At 47.9% G+C, this 20,510-nt stretch overlaps 1 protein-coding gene across 2 annotated transcripts in view; it reads left to right on the top strand.

The window, feature by feature from the left end:
• The window catches only part of TRAPPC9 (trafficking protein particle complex subunit 9), a 507,030-nt gene that overhangs the window by 119,736 nt on the left and 366,784 nt on the right, over positions 1 to 20,510 (top strand). For both annotated transcript variants that reach the window (XM_069539993.1, XM_059995234.1), the window contains 4 exons: positions 4,277 to 4,362; positions 7,510 to 7,636; positions 11,286 to 11,418; positions 13,467 to 13,630. In XM_069539993.1, coding sequence (XP_069396094.1) covers positions 4,277 to 4,362; positions 7,510 to 7,636; positions 11,286 to 11,418; positions 13,467 to 13,630 — 510 coding nt within the window. The remainder of the gene's footprint in view (positions 1 to 4,276; positions 4,363 to 7,509; positions 7,637 to 11,285; positions 11,419 to 13,466; positions 13,631 to 20,510) is intronic.

Raw genomic sequence — 20,510 nt, 5'->3', positions numbered from 1 at the left:
TCTGTCGATTTTGAAAGACAGCCGCAGCCTCCCTACTGTTTCTCTGCTCTGGAGAGCATGCTGGGGGGTCTGGGAGCAGGGGAGCCGGGGGGACATCGTGGTTGAGCAGGGAGGCCGGGTGCCGGGCTGCTCCAGCGCATGTTGGCGAGCAGTGCGCGTCTGCCAGTGCGGGTGCCTCCTTTGATCTCTTTGGAGGTGTGGGGGGCTGGGGCTTGTTCCAGTCCGAGTCTCACTGTTTCGTGATGGTGGGCAGGTCACTTTCTGGGCCCCTTTTCCCCTGGGTGGACCTGGACCTGTCATTACAGAGTTAATGAGGCTTGTCTCTTGGACCTCCTAGGAGTCTCTGGCTGGTCTTTTTGGGTCTCGTTAGGGTTGATGATAAGCTTTCTCCCCTAAAGGACATTTTAGGAAACTTTCACCCATTTTGTTTAGAGAAACTTCCAGAGACGATTTGGGGGACTGGAAGAGTGAGACTCCTTCCCAGGACCAGCTGCATGATTTGTGGGGCCCCCTTGTTCAAAAATTATGAGGAAATTGGAGACAGGGACAGCGTTAAGCAGAATGTGGCCCCGAGCCTGGCACAGTGTGGCTGCAGGGTCACTGCCCATGCAGCTGGCCTTTCCTCTTGATTTTCTTCCTCTCTGATCTTCAGAAACTGCTGAGGCTTCCTTCTATGAAAAGAACACCCTGCATCTGCTGCAGAGGGCTTCCACCTTATCCAGCGATTCTCATGACCGTGTGATGCTGCACGTGTTGTGTTCCCAACTTACAGATGAGAACATTACAACCGAGTGGTTGTAAATTCCTGCCGTAGGTCAGGTAGCTAGTAAGGACAGAGCTCAGGCTATGTCCATGGTTTGTGACTCAAAGCCCAGGGACCTTTTCCTTTAAATACGGCTCCTCATAACAGTGAGAAAGAAGCACCTGTTCATCTGGGCTGAGGACAAATCCAGTGGATGATGCAAGACTTCTGGGGAGATAACAGAAACTTCAGCCAAGATGCATGTTGTTTGTTGAAGACCCATGGGTACGAACATGTAATTTATATTCTGTGGCTTCTAATATCTTTTTAGCAACAGACTCATCAGCAAGAACCTGCCTGGAGGTTTGAAGAATCGCACGTCTTTAACCTAGAATCCCAATCTCTATAAATGAACCTTATAATTGGGGGAGTTATCACAGCAAGGGGCACAGAATATTAGAGAAGAAGAAACCCTTGAGGCAGTTCCTGAGACGACCATTTTCCACGCTATCTTGGAATAATTTATCAGTCTTTCCATCCGTGTGTTGCTAGCATCTCTGTCGTCCGAGTTAGACTCCACGCCGAGGTGATGGCTGTACATGTCCTGAGCCTAATTTGTGCCAGGACATGGTGGTGGAGCTGGGCTTCTCGCCCGGCTCGACAGCTGCCCCGGAGGAGGCTTGGTGGCCTGGCCAGGCCGGAGCTGTCAGATGGCCTTGGGCTGCCGCCGGGCCTCCCTGGACTGCAGTTGTGCCGTCTACAGAGACCGGGCGCCAGAAGCTCACGAGGAGGATTCTTCTGAGGGTCAAGTGAGATAATGTTCTGAAGCATCCAGCAGCCTTTCTCAGAAGGCTGTGAGCAGCGCTGTGTGCACTGTCCAAGGTGCTGGGGACGCCGTGAGGAATCAGGAGCGTCACCCGCCAGATGGGTCCAGCCAGTGTGGTGGAAAGAGAGGAGCTTGTCAACAGAAGCCACCGAAAGATGTTGTTTGTCCACGGCTAAGAACACACATGGGGGCTGTGCAATACAGTGTGCAGAGGGCCCGATACAGAGGGTGTTTCATAGCCTTCGATGCTGTTCCTTCCTGTGGTTTCTGGGACAAAATATCGAGGAAGGGGCCCCACCGTGTGCTTCTTCTTGTTTTTTGGTTTTTTTTTTGCAATATGCGGGCCTCTCACTGCTTTGGCCTCTCCCATCACGGAGCACAGGCTCCGGACGCACAGGCTCAGCAGCCATGGCTCACGGGCCCAGCCGCTCCGCGGCATGTGGGATCTTCCTGGACCGGGGCATGAATCTGTGTCCCCTGCATCGGCAGGCGGACTCGCAACCACTGCGCCACCAGGGAAGCCCCCACCGTGTGCTTTGACACACTAAGGCTTAGGAAGGAGATGATCTCCTCTCAGACAAATAACTATTCCTGTAATCAGGGATTTATCTTAGGTTTACCTTTAGTGACTAGGACTGTGCAAGTATAAACGATTCCTTTCAGAACCCCAGGAAAATGAATTTTGAAATGATGGTTATTTGACCGTGGTAGAGAAGACAAACAGTTCCTTCGTTATCAGGCATAGCAAGCTGTTAAAACAAATGACATTTTCATTGGCAGTGAGGAAGGGCTGGGGTGCTGGCCGCTGAGGCAGTGATGGGCTCAGTGATGCCGCTGAAGATGGGGGTGGGAGCACCGTGTCTCTGCAGAAGGACTTCTGTGACCCCTCCCTCCCGCAGAGGTTCTCAGCCTGAGGCTGGGTGAAGAGAGGAGGGTTCCTGGAGCCAACGGGGGGAGAGCAGCAGCCTGGGAGCAGCAGAGGCTTTGGGGCCAGGCACACGGAGATTGGACTCGGCTGCCTCATTCATTAGGGCCATCGATGGTGGACGGTTCAGTGTTCCTTGTTGGTGAATGGGGGTGATACGTGCTCTGCTGACTGCTTCACTGTATTGTCAAGAGGCTCAAATGGGTACCTGCTTGTGCAAGCATTTTGAAAACTAACTCACCTGGTGGGCTCCTTCTTCACTGCATGCAATTTCAGGATGCCATAGGTTTGGTGCAACCTGTCTTAGTCTCTGTGCAGGGGACCTGGGGTGAAGTGTTTGGGAAAAATGGTGTCTGTGAAAGCTGAAGAATTCTAATCAGTAAATCTTAGTGTCTACTGTAGAAAAAACCCTTTAACCACCACTGTCCAGTCTAGATACTTCTCTGAGTTCAAAGACCTGGGCTTGAATCCCTGCTGCCCCACTTACTGGCTGTCTGATTCCCAGCACGTTTATTAACTCTTTGCACCTTGAGTACCTGCCTTGTAACAGTGGGATTGTAATATCTACCTCACCAGGTCATTATGAAGAGTAAGAGACAGTCTTCCAAGGGCTGGACAGTACCTCCTGCCCAACACGTGTTACTTGGTTCTGAAGCCCCTTCCAGTTTGCCTAATGGAGACTCTTAAGGGGAGGAGAGGGCAGTGGAGTGGGGATGGGGACCGTATTACTTTTCTTTTGTGTGTAACAGATGACCACCAATTTAGTGGCTTAAAGAACACAAGTTTATTTTCTCACTGTTACTGTCATGAGTCCAGCATGTGTTAGCTAGGTCCTCTGCTCAGAGTCTTGTAGGCTGAAATCCAGGTGTCAGGTGGGGCTGTGTTCTCATCTGGAGGCTCAACTGGGAAGGATCTGTTTCCAGTCTCCCTCAGGTTCTTCATCCATTCCTTGTGGTTGTAGGACTGACGTCTCTGTTCTCTTGCTGGCTGTCAGCTGGACCACTTTCAGCTCATAGCAGCCGTTCTTGGGTCCTGGCCACATGGCCTCCTCCGTGCATCCTCTCATGCTTTGAATCTTTTCATTCAGGATGGGTATGTTCCCTTCCAAGGGCTCACCTGAGTAGGCCAGGCTCTCCTAGGATAATCTCCCATTGATTAAGTCAAAGCCTACTGCTTGGGGGCCTTCATCACATATGGAAGCCCCCTTCGCCTTTGTTATATAACATAGCCTATCATCATCTCCACACTCAGGGGTAGAGGATGACACAGCATGTACACCAGGGGCCGGGAGTCTCGGGGGTTATCTCAGAATTCTGCCTCCCGTAGATGTTGGACTGCAGCTGACCTGGGAGCGGACAGGGAGGAGAAGCCACCGTCTTCTCTCACAAACTTAGGGAGAGGAAAGGGAAACCACGCTATGTGCCACTTAAAATTGACTACCGTGCCACCTTCCTAAGTAACAGCCTCTGGGCCCGCAAAGGTCTGTGTGACGTATGGCTCTACACCAAGAATAGTGCTGTCTGGATTGATTCCAGTTTCGTGCAGCTGCGCTTGGCACTGAGGGAGGGAAGCATCAGTCACAAGGCATCCAAGTGGCAGGGATGATGTGCTTTGCATTGCAGAAAGGTAGCAGTAAAATAGCTTTAAACTATGTATCTCAGGATGATCGCAGTGCCCACTGCTTCAGTGGAAAAATAAATTGCCAGGGAGTAATCTGAAACCATGTGAAACGTGCAGAAACACCAGCTAAAACGTGGACTCTTCTGTGTGTATGTATTTCTAGATTTCCAGTGGGTTCAAGGAGATGTGTGTGAAGTTCAGCTGATGGTATATAACCCAATGCCGTTTGAACTCCGAGTTGAAAACATGGTATGTATCATGAATCATTTGACCCTTTTGGGCTAGACATCAACTTACCATTAAAATAAGTTTTTTACTTAATATTTCAGGCATACTGCCTACAATCTATGTCTGTTTTTTTCACTGCTGTGGCCTCTCCCGTTGCGGAGCACAGGCTCTGGACGCGCAGCCTCAGCGGCCATGGCTCACGGGCCCAGCCGCTCCGCGGCATGTGGGATCTTCCCGGACCGGAGCATGAACCCGTGTCCCCTGCATCGGCAGGCGGACTCTCAGCCACTGCGCCACCAGGGAAGCCCTATGTCTATTTTTAATATGTGTTTTGCCAAAGATTATAATCTTCTTGTGAGTGAAGACTACATCTTGACATTCCCATGTCTTTAGTGCATGGTACGCAGTGAGACGTGTGAGTCAATGAACAGAGATATCTCGGATTTGAACATACACAGAGCTTAGTTGATTGCATATAAGATTTGAAATAATTATATTGAAATTTACATGAGATTAGCAAGGTTACAAACCCTGTATTGAGCCCACCACTCAATATCACTGTTACTGCACTGCTACAAGATGATAAGATGATCAAGGCCTAAGGGAAGAGCGAGCTCTTTATTCGTAAGAGAATAAACGGCTACACTGCTAATGCGAAGTTTCCCTTGGGTTTGAAATCTGATGTTCCGTTTCTGTGTTTGTGTACGGCGTTAGAGGCTCACCTTTTGCAGCGCTGTCCATTGGAACTGCTCCCCTAATTCTGCAGTGAGCGGGAAGGAGATTCATACGGCTCACCAAGCTAGACCTAGTGTTTCCAGAGCGGAGCCCTCCGCCATCGGGTGGATTCCAGTCCTCAAGTCTTCTCTATGCTTACTATTGTATAGAACCACTTTGTAAATTTTCGGCATTGTGTGAAGGATGGTGCTGAGCTGGGCGATGCCTTCCTTTGGGGTTTTATGACTCATTTTCAGGGTGGGAGGTGGGCTGTCCGTACAGGTGTCCTGCTGAGGGCCCGTGCCACGCGTCAGGCCTGGCCTCTGCCGTGACCTTGGTCAGAGCCGTGGTGGGGTGCATGAGGGGCTGCAGGAGCTGCGTGGAGAGTTAGGGGAGGCCCCACTGAGGACACAGGGTGAGTGGGAGCTCAGAGGCAGACTGGGAGTTATTGAAGATGATGTTTAGGCCTCCGGCGTGAGACATGGTTTTCCCAAATCTGTTGGAGCTCTTAGAAATTCAGCTGAATATTAAGCTTACCACCCTGAGGTCACTCCAAGAATGACCTGTAAGGATGAGTGTTCCCTCCTCCTCCGGTTGCACAAGAATGTGCCAACCTTAGGGTTTAGCTCTTGGTCAGGCCCTTTAGTGACTTTCTGTCTCTTGGCCTAAACCAGGAATAATAGTTGTTTAGAGAATTTCCCCCAAAGTGCTTAAAGTATCATATGCTTGCTATTCTTTCTTATACATATTTTTAGTCTTAAAAAGAAGCTTTCATTTACATCTGGCTGAAAAGTAATATGTGCTTTTTATAAAAAATGAGGAAGAACAAAGAATAAAATAAGTTACTACTAGGAGATAGCCCACAAATCATGTTCAGAGTTTAAAAATTAAATTATGGAATATTTCAAGCATATGAAATGTTACAGGGAATAATAAGCCCTTGTACATCCACCATTCACATTTAGCAAATGCTCACAGTTGGCCGTATTTGCTTTAGCTATTTTAAAAAGAAATCAAATGCCAATATATTTTGCCTGGAGACAATAGCCATCTAATTGGTTTCTCTGCTTCCATTCTTGGCCACTACATCTGTTTCACACATGGTTAGATCATTTCATGCTTTTGCTCAGACTCTGGGCGCAGGTGTGCTCATTGTTATTGGAGAGCCTTTGCTTCTGGGTACTTTCCGTAGACAGGGTTAGGAAAAGTCTGCATGCATGCACACATAGACACGTGCTTACACACGTACCTACATGCATACACCTGCATGTGTGTGTACATACATATACATGTGCCCTTAGACATGCACATACGCAGTACAGATACAGACTTCACACGTCTGACTTCACACATCCCTCCAATTCTAGTCCGTCTCCGTAGGGTCCTTCTCGCCTTCCTGCCTTCTACATCAGCGTCCTTCCCTCCAGTGGGAGAACCTGGGCGCACAGCAACATTAGCACGCTTCTCAGCTGCTTGCTCCTGGGATAGACCTAAAAGAGGTTCAGGATTGCTTCGACCATAGCACTGCAGAAAACAAGCCCCCTGGGAAGAATCCAGGACCCCTCCTGCATTTAGGTCTTCTTTAATGTGTCTCAGCCATCTTCTGTAGATCTCAGCACGGGAATCTCACAGACCACTCATTAGACTTATTCCAAGATAAGGGATGTTTTTGGTCTCTTGTTAATGGTATTTGTAATATTTTATTTTCTAATATGTTTTGTTTAGTGCTAGATTATAGAAATACTTTTGCTTTTTTAATACTGACTTTGTTACTTGGCTAAGTGCCCTTGTTAGTTCAGTTTTCCTCGTAGGTTCCACAGTTTTTGTGTGTGTGAATAATTGTTTTCATGCCGTTTCTTTCTTCTCTTGGCTGTTGTGCTGGATGGGGCCTCTGTTACAGTGTTGAGGAGAAGGTCCTGAGCGCGGAGAGGTCCTGCAATCATGGGGCAGCTCCTGGAGGCCAGGGAGCCCGTCTCGTTCGCCGTCAAGCATACGGCCGGGGGCTTAGTGAGATGAACTGGTAATTCACAGATGCACTGGTGGAAGGATATTAACTGATGATCTATTTCCACACTTCATGTTTTTCATTTTGTTTCTAAATAAAATATTTTATTTTTTCTTTTCATTTACATTCCAACTTGGTAAAACAAGAAAGCAGAACAAATATTAAAAATACATCAAGCGGGGCTAATATTAAAGATGGAATTGTTGATCAAGCACCCACAGTGCTGTCCACTTTGAGATTGTTTTGTGTTCATCGCACTTTGAGGACATCTCTACAATTCCCTGTGGACTTTTATAAGAGCCACTAATGAGCCTTTTCCTTCTGAGAGTCCCGGGGCTCTCCTGTGGGCGAGGCACGATGCTTGGGGGCCGATCGGGACCGACCAAGAGCGGTGGCTTTGGGATTGGGTTAGGGCCGTGCTCACTGCCGTCCTCTGTCACCTGCTCCAGGGGCTGCTCACGAGTGGAGTTGAGTTTGAATCTCTCCCCGCGGCGCTCTCTCTCCCGGCTGAGTCTGGTCTTTACCCAGTGACGCTTGTTGGGGTCCCGCAGACGACGGGGACGATTGCTGTGAATGGTAAGCAGGTTCGGGGGCTGCTGGCTCCTGTGCTTCCCGGCATTCCGGTCTTCGCCCATTAACAGGTCACGGATGGATGGCGGTGCTTTGGGACACGCCACGAACCATGTAGAGCGTGCGGGATGTGGAGGGCACCCCCCGCGCTTCTGTCTGTCTTCCCCGGAGCCTGCAAACACGCTCCAAGGTTCTCCCACTGCAGTTAAAACCCCCTGCCCCCCCGCCCCCCGAGCCCACGATTTCCTCTCTCTGTGGCTTCATCTGCTGTCTCTCCTTCCGAGCAGACCTCTTCAGAGAGCTGTCTGGACACGCTGAATCCACTCTTCCACCTCTGTGCTGGTTCTCTAACCCACCGCATCCTCCACATCCAGCCGTCACCTCACAAAAACTGCTGTCGCTGAGGCCACTGGCAGTATTTTTCCGGCTAAATCCGGTGCCTACATTTCAGATTTTGTCCAGCTCCACTGCTCAGCAACCTTGGGCACCGCTGCCCGCCTCCTTCCTGGGTGCGCTCGCCTGGTCACCCTCGCATCTCTGCTGCCTCTCCTGCCTGTCATCTGGGGCAGTGTCTTCTGCAGACACTTCTTCAGCCCGACCCTTCAATCTGCACCCAGCTCTGTCCTTCCCTCCCTCCCTCCTGCTTCCCCTTGCCTCTCCTCCCCCCCACCCCCTCCCGCCCTTCCTCTCTCCTCCCTTCCTTTCTCCACCGGCTGTCTCTCGGCAGCCCCATCAGAGTCATCTACTTTCCTGGCTTCAGGTCCTATCTCCATGCTGCTGATTCCCAGGGCCACGTCTCCTGTCCAGACCCCTTTCCTGGACCTGCACAGCCAGCCGCTTCCCACCCATCTTCTTGGCTGTCTCGTGGGCACGTCACATACAGCATGTCCCAGCCGGAGCCCGTCACCTCATCCCCCAAGCTCCCCTCCTGCCGTGGTCCTGTCCCAGCGAGGGCGTTGCCGTCTGGCCCGTTGCCCTGCCCGGGCACTGGGAGTCATCCTTCCCTTCTCCTGTCTCCTCCTCCTGCCCCCTACCACACTGACCGTGTCATCCGCACCCTCTCCACCTCCACAGCCGCTCTGGTCTGACAGAACAGGACCCTCTGCTAGAGTTTGTCACAGAAGCATCAGGACTGGTGTTTCTGCCCTCACTCTTTCCGTATTGCAGCCACGTGACCTTTCCACAGGGCAAGTGTGGTCATGTCATCTCTGGACTGGAAGTCTTAGCACCTTCACCATGCGCTTTCCATCAGGGCTCCACGCCTTACCAGGGCTGTGGAGTCCTGTGTGATTGGGCCCTGCTCATCTCTGCCGGCTCATACGACTCCTGTCCTGGAAACACGCCATGCTTTCCTTCTGTTGGTGTGCCTCCAGACTTGTGACCCTGGTGCTTCTCCAGTGCCTAGCGCAGCCTTCCCTTCCCCCTGGAGATCGTCCTCAGCTCCCCTCCGCTGGCTCGGGCCCTCTCCAGTGCCTAGCCCAGCCTTCCTTTCCCTGTGGAGATCGTCCTCAGCTCCCCTCCGCTGGCTCGGGCCCTCTCCAGTGCCTAGCCCAGCCTTCCTTTCCCCCTGGAGATCGTCCTCAGCTCCCCTCCACTGGCTCGGGCCCTCTCCAGTGCCTAGCCCAGCCTTCCTTTCCCCCTGGAGATCGTCCTCAGCTCCCCTCCGCTGGCTCAGGCCCCTCCTTCACGTCGCTGATCGCGGTGGCTTGTTGGCCTTTTCCTTGCCAGCCTGGCTGTATCCTCACACCTGGCACGTTACTAGTAGCTCTTAGCTATTTGGTGGCTGAAAGAACAAACATTCACTGGGAAAGGTGCTCTCTCTCTCGAGCAGAGAGGCAACAGCATTCTAGGTGAGGGTGTGTTGCAGGCAGTGCTGAGATGGGCTGAGCCCTGGCTTGTGGGTAGTGGGGGAGGGGTGACCCAGAACGGGAGGTGGGCGGAGAAGGACTTCTCCTGACGAGTGACCCTGAGGTTTGAAGGCGAACTAGGGGTTATCCGAACGAGTGGGATGGAGAGTAAGGGGGATCCAGGCAGGAAGAACGTCTGGTCCAGGCTCTTACCTACCTGGTGGTACGAGAGAACAGGGTGCAGAGGGAGCTGGAGGGGGGCTCAGAATTAACTGGTCTAAGGCAGAGGGGTGTAGTGATGAGGCTGGGAAGGCAGAGAGAAGGCCGACCCAGAGGACCTCATAAGTCTTGCTGAGGGCAGTGTGGGCTGCTGCGTTATTTGAAGAGAGGGGAGATATGGTCTGACGGGCGGTTCAGAGCTGCTCCAGGCTGCTGCGTTGGAGAACGGGCTGCAGGCGGGCAGGACTGGAGAAAGGAGACCAACTAGGAAGCTCCAGCCATAGCCCAGGGAGAAGATGTCAGACATCAGACCCCAGCTGTGGCTGGGAATAGAGCAGAGGAGACAGATGAGAGAGGAAGTAGCCAGGACCGAAAGGCTTGATTCAGAGTGACACACAGCCGAGGACCAATATGTCCACGGATGAGTAGTGAAGCCTCGGTGACAAGAGGTCGCTGGGACAGACTAGTTGGTGTCCGTTGTTTGGGGAGCCTTATGTGTGAAGTATCACTGGACATAACACACAGGATTGTCATCAGATTTTCAGTTTATTTGCAGTCACCTTCAGCAGTGGGTGAGAAAAGGAAAATGATTGATTTTAATTAAGAAACTGCAAACAAAGGTTGCCTCGTAGACAAAGCCACATCCTCTCAGGTTTCATAGAAAGAACAGTATGACAGGGCATTGTGCCAGCTGTGGGTTTCTGGGGAGGAAAAGGTTCGCAAGTTAATTTAAAGGGGGCTTAGAAGGAACATACTTAAAAAAAAGGAAATGCGGGTGCCGTGAATTGGAGTTATTTTAAGTTGAGGGGCCAGTTGGAACTGGTGGGAGGTAAAGGGGAGCATTGATGAGGCTGTACAGGTGCCAGCTTGCTTCTTGTTGGGTATGTAGCCACTTAGTATGAACGCAGAAAAATTGTCACCCTAGGCATTTAGCCATCGAGTATTATTTGATTTTGTTACACAGTGAATGTTGTTTATAATAATTATCTCAGAATTTCAAAAGCCATTTTAAAGCTTTGCTTAAACAATTTCAAGTGCTTATCTAAGCCATGGAGGGCTTTTTTCCCATGGAAATTTTGCTAATCTTACAGTGTAGTACTTGTACACATCGAGCAGATCTGCCGTATCACGTGACAGCTATAAAAACAGTAACTGACTCTTGAACTTTCGTCTCTCAACAGAAGATTTTGAATCTTTTTTTTCAAATACTTATTAAGTTACATTATGTCCTGGAAAGGAATACAAACTATCATTTTCATTTTAGAGATGGATAAATTTGAAAAGCAACTTGGTAAAGGGATGAGACACTAATTATTAAGCTCTGTGAGATCTATAGTTTATACACTGTCGCTTGGACGCAGCCAGCCTTGTGAAGTGGGCACGCAGGTTCTGTTCGCACCTCTGCTCAAGGAAACTGAGGGTCTTGGGGTTGAGCGTGGGAGCTGTGGGCGAGCCTGGCAGGCGACGGGGCCTAAATCTCAACTCTGGTCGGAAAGGGACCCTGCGTTCCTGTCACCCCGGGGCTGCCTTGAGGCGTGGGTGTCTCATGAAGCCTTTTCAGGTGGTGAAGCTTTGCTTTTTGTCCCCAGGTTACCACACCACGGTCTTTGGTGTCTTCAGCGACTGTTTGCTGGACAATCTCCCGGGAATAAAGACCAGCGGCTCCACGGTGGAAGTCATCCCTGCTCTGCCCAGACTGCAGATCAGCACGTCTCTGCCCAGGTAGAGCACGCGCAGCCCTGGGTCTGCTTGCTGACAAGAGGGGCACCTAGGAGTGCTGTTCGGTACACCTTCTGCAGGGGCCCCAAGAGTCTGAGTTAACCTGTGATCGTTACGACCAGAATAGAGGCGAAGGGTTTCTTCGAGTTAACCAGTAGGCAGTGTGCTCTGCTTGCAGCAAACTGGAATATAGTTGAAGTGTTTCTTACCAAGATCAGAACAAAATGTGAAATTAGGCTTTGGAATTGTAATTTTGGTGAGAAACAGTTGAGGTTTTAGAGAACTTAAGAAAAAGTCTTATCTTCTAAAAAATAGTCTTTTTTTTTTTTCCTTTAGCATTATAGGAAAGCATAAAGAAGAAAGGGAAACCTCAGAGTGAATTACTATTAATGCTTTCTGGTGTTTCCTTCCACTGTTTATCCATGAAAAAAAATGTTTGAATAGTTGAGATCATACTACATTTTATATACTATCATAGATTACTTCTTGCATAAACATATAACATTAGCTAAACATTTCTATTTTAACTGCTTAAAAAAATACATCATAAAGGTATCTCAGCATCTCATCACCATTCGTTCCTTTGCTTTTGGAACTGGGGATTGTCTCAATTTTCGCTCATATGAAAAATGCTTTAATGTTTATCCTTTGGGCTGTTTCTATAAAATGTATCTTGGTCTTTTCTGAAATGTTTCAAAAGCTCAGTCACTTACTTGATGGGCCCCTTCTCAGTGCCAGCCTCGTCTCATCCCGGCTCAGGGCTCTGATGGGTGGGACGCTGTGCTTTGGGACACTCAGCGCCTGTGTCTGGGCCAGGCCTGCGGCCAGGCTGCATGGTTCTCTGCTTTCTCCCTCCTTCTTTTCCCACCGTACCAGAGGGGCTGGCATCCTCTTTGCTTGAGAGGCAGAGTGATTTGTGCAGGCTGTGTTTTAGTTTTCCTAAACACCTTCTCTGCAAATTCAAATTGACTACAAGCAGCTTTCACTTGAGAAGGAGAGAAGGACTGCCTGCTAAACTGTGGGAAGAAGTCATTTATAGTGAGGACGGGAGTCACTCTTCCTTTCTTGACAGAGAAAGTTTATTTCTTGACTCATGAACAACTGTCAGGTATAAAATGCAAAGGGATTCACGTTGATTCTTTACGCTGTTATTTTCGGAAAATGTGGTTTGGATGCGCTTTTTAACCCCACCTCCTGCACACGCACCTGCCTCGTTGTTGGCTGGCTTTCATCCCCACTGTGCCTCTAGAGCCTTTTCCCTGTGGTCACTGGTCCCTCCTTGCCCGGAAGTGGGTTTGCTGCCTGTGGGTTGGGAAGGAGACACCAGGGTAATGAGCGTTGTGGATTGAGTGACAGTCAGTAGGACTCAGGCTGGAGCTTCAGACCAGGGCTGTAGTGCCGGAGCCTCAAGGGAGTGTCAGGCGAGGCTCGAGGCCTCTGGTCCAGGGCCCCAGCTGACCAGTGCCGAGGACCCGCCAGCTGCCCTGGGTCCCGTCAGGAGTTGCCGGCGTTGCTCGTCGATTTTACCTGTGATGTGGAGGCTGTTGTATGTACTTTTCATTTTTCTTCATTTTCTTCCACTTCCCACGTTATCATTTGGAATGGTTCATTTAAGTTTTCTTCTTAAATCAGTGGATTTTCCCAGGCCATTTCTGAGCATGAGATTTAAAAAAAATTTTCAAAGAGTGCAGCATGCTCACGGATCATTTGAATTAATTCATTGTTTCACTTTTGTCCTCACCATAATCCAATCATGAAGAATTTTTTTTGCTTCACACACGCTTGAGAAAGTAAGGCCCAGTGAGAGCGATCACGTGGATGACAGGTCAGTGACCCAGGGCGCGTCTGCATGTAGACAGCGCTTATCACGTGGCAATTTGCCCTTGAGTTCCTGGACGCTGGGTGCTGATTCCATGTTAAAGCCAAGGCTCCCTAGTCCCTGTTTCTGAAATGTTTAAGTGTGGTGATGTGAATAATTCTAAAATGCCATTGGTTTCCTTTGTTTTTTTCTGTGTTTCTAAAATTTATTATAATTATTACTATTATTTTAGGTCTGCACATTCACTGCAACCTTCCTCTGGTGATGAAATATCCACTAACGTGTCAGTCCAGCTTTACAACGGAGAAACTCAGCACCTTGTTGTGAAACTGGAAAATATTGGGATGGAACCACTGGAGAAACTGGAAGTCACCTCAAAAATTCTCACCACCAAAGGTAGGGAATTTAAGTAGGTTTGACCCAGAAATGTTTATCTTTTTTATTTGCAGAAGAGACACATTAGATAACAGCGTTCAGAAAGCCTAAAAATTTCTTCCAGTTTTTTTTTTTTTTTTGGTACGCGGGCCTCTCACTGTTGTGGCCTCTCCCGTTGCGGAGCACAGGCTCCGGACGCGCAGGCTCACGGGCCCAGCCGCTCCGCGGCATGTGGGATCTTCCCGGACCAGGGCACGAACCCACGTCCCCTGCATTGGCAGGCGGACTCTCAACCACTGTGCCACCAGGGAAGCCCTCTTGCACTTTTAATTTGACACCACTGTGAAATTTTTGTCCTAATCACGCGTGAAGAGCACGCAAAGGAAGAGAATGGAGCACAGGATGCACCTTCGTATCCCCTGTGCTCTTAACAACGATCAGATCTCGGGAAGCGTATCCTGGAATGAATGAATGAAGAGAAGCATTTGCAGGTTCAGAAGCATTACCATCTAGGATCCATCCAGCCAGCCCAGTGTTTTCTGTGGGTTCAACACTTAGAGCCTGTGCACGCCCTCTTAAAGACAGATTCTGTTTCCTAGTTCTAAGGCACACGTAGCTTGGGTGTCATAAGACCTGTGTTAAACTTTGGCTTCACTGGTTACTTGCTCTTTGTCCTTCACATGCCTCAGCTTCCTCCTGGGTAAGCAGGGGAGGTGGTCCTTACCATGAAAAGTTGTTCTAAGAATTAAGTGAGGCAGCTTGCGGCAGAGGACCTGGTCTGCTCGTGGTTAGTGAATGGTACTGATCAAAGGGGGGATATATTGTGTGTGTGTGTGTTGCGGGGAGGGCATCGAGAATAGTAAGTGGAAGTAAAATCGGGTCATTTAATAAAGGTAGAGAAATTATACTGTCTGGGGAGACCAAAGACAAAGACAAAACAGGGAGAGCAAGCTGGTGGGATTTCAGGGTGTTTACATGCCTTTGACATAGGAGCGAGGTGAGCCCGGCATCCAGTGGGAGCTTGGGCGCACCTGGGCGCTGCTGAGGACGCTGCTGTCCCGGGGCTCCTGGCACTGGTGGGCCGAGGCTGCCATCTCCGTGAGGGTCTCCAGGATCGGATGCTGGGCCATGGGGCCACAGGCATTCGGCTTCAGAACTACTTTTCCAAAGTCCATTTACACAGTCATCGTGTGAGAGTGACGGCTGCCCCAAGTCCCCTCTGCCCTGTGGCATCGTAGTCATTTTATCCACGGTAGGGAGGTGGGGTGTAATGCTCTAACACCAGGGTTTAATTTGTATTTCCCTGATGACCAGCGAAGCTGAACACCTTTCACGTGGTTTTGGATACTCAGGTCCTTTGTCGTACCAGCGCTTTGTCCTTTTTTCCCGGTGGGTGTTCTGCCTTCTCTCTGTCTCTGTTTCTCTCTGTCTGTGTGTCTGTCTCTCTCGCTGTCTGTCTGCCCCTCTCTCCTGACTTGCAGGGTGTCTTTGATCCTGAGTGTAAGTTCTTTGCTGGAACTGTGTGGTGTGAATATCCCCTCCTACTCTACCCGCTGCCTTTACACTCTCTCAGCCATGTCCTTGGATAAACACAAGTTCTTCATTTTAGTATGGTTCACCTAATCATTCTTTTCTTTTATGGTCATTGCGTTTGTGTCTCTGAGTCTTTGGGGAATTTTGATGATCCTACCTTAATCACATCCTTTCTTCCCTTTCTCTCCTGTTTTCAGGAGCAAACACATATGGATTAGGTAGAAAATGCCTCCCTGACATGAAATACCTTCATCTGGTATTCTGAAGTCAATTAAGTGGTTAAAGGGGTTGGTTGATGTTTGAACAAGCGAACATTGAATGACAGAAAATTGCAGAGTACATAATGGTAAAATTTTTCACATCTCCTGTGATTTACCTTGCCTTCACAGCTTAGCAACTGGAAAATATCTCTTCCTTTTCTCAAATAAACCCAAATGGTAACCACGTGTCCATTATTCATTACAAAGTTGCTGCTTCTTTCCGAAGCACAGCTCCTCAGGGTTCTCCTTTGGAAACCCCTGCTGTCCCTGCGCCCCAGGCCCCGTATCCCGGGCCTCTGCCCCAAGCTTCAGCCTCAGCCACCTCTCCCCTTAAACTCTCATCACGTTGACCGTTAGGAGCTAGTTTCAGTTTCCTGGACGTTCGTGCTGTCTCTCTAAACTTGAGGATAAACCATCTCCTCTCACTAGGAGCCGACTTGCTAACTTCTGTTCCTGCCTTTGCCTCCTCTTCTGCAGTTAACGTATCCTGGGGTTTCTGCTTCATGGTCACTCTGGGAAGCCTTCCTAGACTGGGTGACTGGGGCCCCCCTTTGTCGTCTCAGAGGCCCGGGTGACTTCTGAGGAGCCCCTTTCATTCCGAGTTGTCATTGCTTGTGGTCTGGTCTCCCTCCAACCAGGTGTGAGTCTCTCAAAGGCAGCAAGTGCGTTCCCCTACCTTTGGTGTTCTTACGCTTTTGAACTCTTACGGAACTTATTCTTTGTATCAGCCATTCCCTCCCTCTCGAACCTTTCATTATAAAAATATTCAAACATACAGAAAAGCGGAGAGAATTTTACGAACACTGCAAACCCACCGTCTAGGTTCTATACTGTTTGGCTATCCAGCCTCCTATCCATCCATTGATCCATCTTGTTTTTTTTGCGTCGTTCAAAGTAAGTTGCAGATTTCTGTGCATTTTACCCATTAATACTTTAGCGTGCATATCATTAATTAGACTTCAAGTTTGTTTACTTTTCTTTGGTAAAATGTATATGGGGTGAAATACACAAACCTTAAGTTACCATTTGATAAGTTTTGACAAGTACGTGTGTCTCACCCAAACTCTTATCAAGATATATCACAGACCATTCTCATCACCTCAGAAAATCCTCTCATGGCCCTTTCCAGCCAATCCATGCCCAACCTGAGAGGTGGCCACTCTCCGTATTTACCTGGTCAGCCCTCGCTCATCGTTTACTGGCAGCGATGTGGGAGGTTGGAAACGCTCATGGGAACCAGGCAGAATCCCTGGAGAAGCCTCCGGGGCTGGGTCCTTCCAACACTGTCAGCAGTCACCTTCTCGCCCAGCTCTCAGTTTAGCCTCTTCGAGGGCAGGGGGTCAAGTATTATTACCCTCACTCTATGGATAGGGAAGGTGAAGGCCGAAGAGGTTAAATGACGTATCTGGGATCACAGCTGGTTCCATCATGTATAGCACGGGCTGGCCATTCAAAACAACACGTTTGCAAGTGAAAAATTAAAGCTGTCATTCTTTTTTAATTCTCATCCCGAGCTGCCATACATTTACATGTGGAATTAAAGTAATGAAAATAAACCATCTGCTTCCAAAATATACAAAGGGAATAATTCCTGTCACTTATATTCTACAGTACCAAAAAGCTGTCAGTATCAATAAATGATGTACTATGAATGTGAAGACGGGAAAATGTCTTAAACCGGGAACACGAGTGAGCTCCTTGTGAAGCTCTTCCACAGGGAATTAAACGCTGCCTCCTCCGGGGTCCGTGTTATTTTCTTTGTAGCGCTGTTGGGGTTATTTTATGTCTCAGCAGTAATAATAACTTTTACTTTCTAGCACTCACCACGTGCCAGCTGAGTGGTATTTCAGGTAGTTTTTTCTCATTAGGTAAAAACGACACCTGTAAGAGGCCTTTCTGGGGTAGGGGTGGTCTGTTTACCTCACTGCTGCAGCGCTGGGGCCCGGGAACTAAGAACACTGCTTGTCACAGAGGAGGTGCTGAGTGAACCCGGCGAGAGTTCCCACCACACAGGTTGTTGCGCGGCTGGCGCGTTAATGCAGGACACAGGAGCGCTAAGGACGACCCTGAGCATGAAGTGCCCACGTCTTGCCTGCTCCGAGGGTGCTGACTGCGCTCGGTGTGTTCTGCCTGCAGGTGGTCTGCGTGCACAGGGCCTTGGCCGCATGGGAGGCCTGCCTGTGAGCCCCACGTCTTCCCCTCCTCTTCCTGCCACCTGTCAGGGGCCCTTGCAGGTCTCTGGTCATGCCCTCACTCCCCTCTGATTGACCCCCTTTTCTTCAGATAAAGAAAAGTTTCCTGTTGTGTTTTTTTTTTTTTTTTTAAAATGATGTTTGCTGTGGGTTTGTCATATATGGCCTTTATTATGTTGAGGTAGGTTCCCTCTATGCCCACTTTCTGGAGAGTTTTTATCATAAATTGGTGTTGAATTTTGTCAAAAGCTTTTTCTGCATCTGTTGAGATGATCATATGGTTTTTATTCTTCAGTTTGTTAATATGGTATATCACATTGATTGATTTGCATATATTGAAGAATCCTTGCATCCCTGGGATAAATCCCACTTGATCATGGTGTATGATCCTTTTAATGTGTTGTTGGATTCTGTTTGCTAGTATTTTGTTGAGGATTTTTGCGTCTATATTCATCAGTGATATTGGTCTGTAATTTTCTTTTTTTGTAGCATCTTTTTCTGGTTTTGGTATCAGGGTGATGGTGGCCTCATACAATGAGTTTGGGACTGTTCCTTCCTCTGCAGTTTTTTGGAAGGGTTTGAGAAAGATGGGGGTTAGCTCTTCTCTAAATGTTTGATAGAGTTCACCTGTGAAGCCATCTGGTCCTGGACTTTTGTTTGTTGGAAGATTTTTTTTTTTTTTGCGGTACGCGGGCCTCTCACTGCTGTGGCCTCTCCCGTTGCGGATCACAGGCTCCGGACGCGCAGGCTCAGCGGCCGTGGCTCATGGGCCCAGCCGCTCCGCGGCATGTGGGATCTTCCCGGACTGGGACACGAACCCATGTCCCCTGCATCAGCAGGCGGACTCTCAAACACTGCGCCACCAGGGAAGACCCTGTTGGAAGATTTTTAATCACAGTTTCAATTTCATTACTTGTGATCCATCTGTTCATATTTTCTGTTTCATCCTGGTTCAGTCTTGGAAGGTTATACCTTTCTAAGAATTTGTCCATTTCTTCCAGGTTGTCCATTTTATTGGCATAGAGTTGCTTGTAGTAGTCTCTTAGGATGCTTTGTATTTCTGCGGTGTCTGTTTTAACTTCTTTTTCATTTCTAATTTTATTGATTTGAATCCTCTCCCTCTTGATGAGTCTGGCTAATGGTTTATCAATTTTGTTTATCTTGTCAAAGAACCAGCTTTTCGTTTTATTGATCTTTGCTATTGTTTTCTTTGTTTCTATTTCATTTATTTCTTCTCTGATCTTTATGATTTCTTTCCTTCTGCTAACTTTGGATTTTTTTTATTCTTCTTTCTCTAGTTCCTTTAGGTGTAAGGTTAGATTGTTTATTTAAAACTTGTTTCTTGAGGTAGGCTTGTATTGCTATAAACTTCCCTCTTAGAACTGCTTTTGCTGCATCCCATAGGTTTTGGACTGTCGTGTTTTCATTGTCATTTGTCTCTAGGTATTTTCTGATTTCCTCTTTGATTTCTTCAGTGATCTCTTGGTTATTTAGTAACATATTGTTTAGCCACCATGTGTTTGTGTTTTTTACGTTTTTTTCCCTGTAATTCATTTCTAATCTCATAGCGTTGTGGTCAGAAAAGATGCTTGATATGATTTCAATTTTCTTAAATTTACTGAGGCTTGATTTGTGACCCAAGATGTGATCTATCCTGGAGAATGTTCTGTGCACACTTGAGAAGAAGGTGTAATCTGCTGTTTTTGGATGGAATGTCCTATAAATATCAATTAGATCTATCTGGTCTATTGTGTCATTTAAAGCTTCTGTTTCCTTATTTATTTTCATTTTGGATGATCTGTCCATTGGTGTAAGTGAGGTGTCAAAGTCCCCCACTATTATTGTGTTACTGTCGATTTCCTCTTTTATAGCTGTTAGCAGTTGCCTTATGTATTGAGGTGCTCCATGTTGGGAGCATATATATTTATAATTGTTATATCTTCTTCTTGGATTGATCCCTTGATCATTATGTAGTGTCCTTCCTTGTCTCTTGTAACATTCTTTATTTTAAAGTCTATTTTATCTGATACGAGTATTGCTACTCCAGCTTTCTTTTGATTTCCATTTGCGTGGAATATCTTTTTCCATCCCCTCACTTCCAGTCTGTATGTGTCCCTAGGTGTGAAGTGGGTCTCTTGTAGACAGCATATATATGGCTCTTGTTTTTGTATCCATTCAGCAAAACTGTGTCTTTTGGTTGGAGCATTTAATCCATTCACGTTTAAGGTAATTACTGATATGTATGTTCCTATGACCATTTTCTTAATTGTTTTGGGTTTGTTTTCGTAGGTCCTTTTCTTCTCTTGTGTTTCCCACTTAGAGAGTTCCTTTAGCTTTTGTCGTAGAGCTGGTTTGGTGGTGCTGAATTCTCTTAGCTTTTGCTTGTCTGTAAAACTTTTGATTTCTCCATCGAATCTGAATGAGATCCTTGCTGGGTAGAGTAATCTTGGTTGTAGGTTCTTCCATTTCATCACTTTAAATATGTCATGCCACTCCCTTCTGGCTTGTAGAGTTTCTGCTGAGAAATCAATCAGCTGTTAACCTTATGGGAGTTCCCTTGTATGTTATTTGTTGTTTTTCCCTTTCTGCTTTCAATAATTTTTCTTTGTCTTTAATTTTTGCCAGTTTGATTACTGTGTGTCTCAGCGTGTTTCTCCTTGGGTTCATCCTGTATGGGACTCTGTGTGCTTCCTGGACTTGGGTGGCTATTTCCTTTCCCATGTTAGGGAAGTTTTCAACGATAATTTCTTCAAATATTTTCTCGGGTCCTTTCTCTCTCTCTTCTCCTTCTGGGACCCCTATAATGCGAATGTTGTTACGTTTAATGTTGTCCCAGAGGTCTCTTAAGCTGTCTTCATTTCTTTTCATTCATAGCAGTGAATTCCACCATTCTGTCTTCCAGGTCACTTATCCGTT

This window comes from Delphinus delphis, chromosome 17, assembly GCF_949987515.2.
Source record: "Delphinus delphis chromosome 17, mDelDel1.2, whole genome shotgun sequence".
NCBI lineage: Eukaryota > Metazoa > Chordata > Mammalia > Artiodactyla > Delphinidae > Delphinus > Delphinus delphis.
Note: the sequence above shows the minus strand (reverse complement) of the source record. Positions and strands in the feature narration are given on the sequence as shown.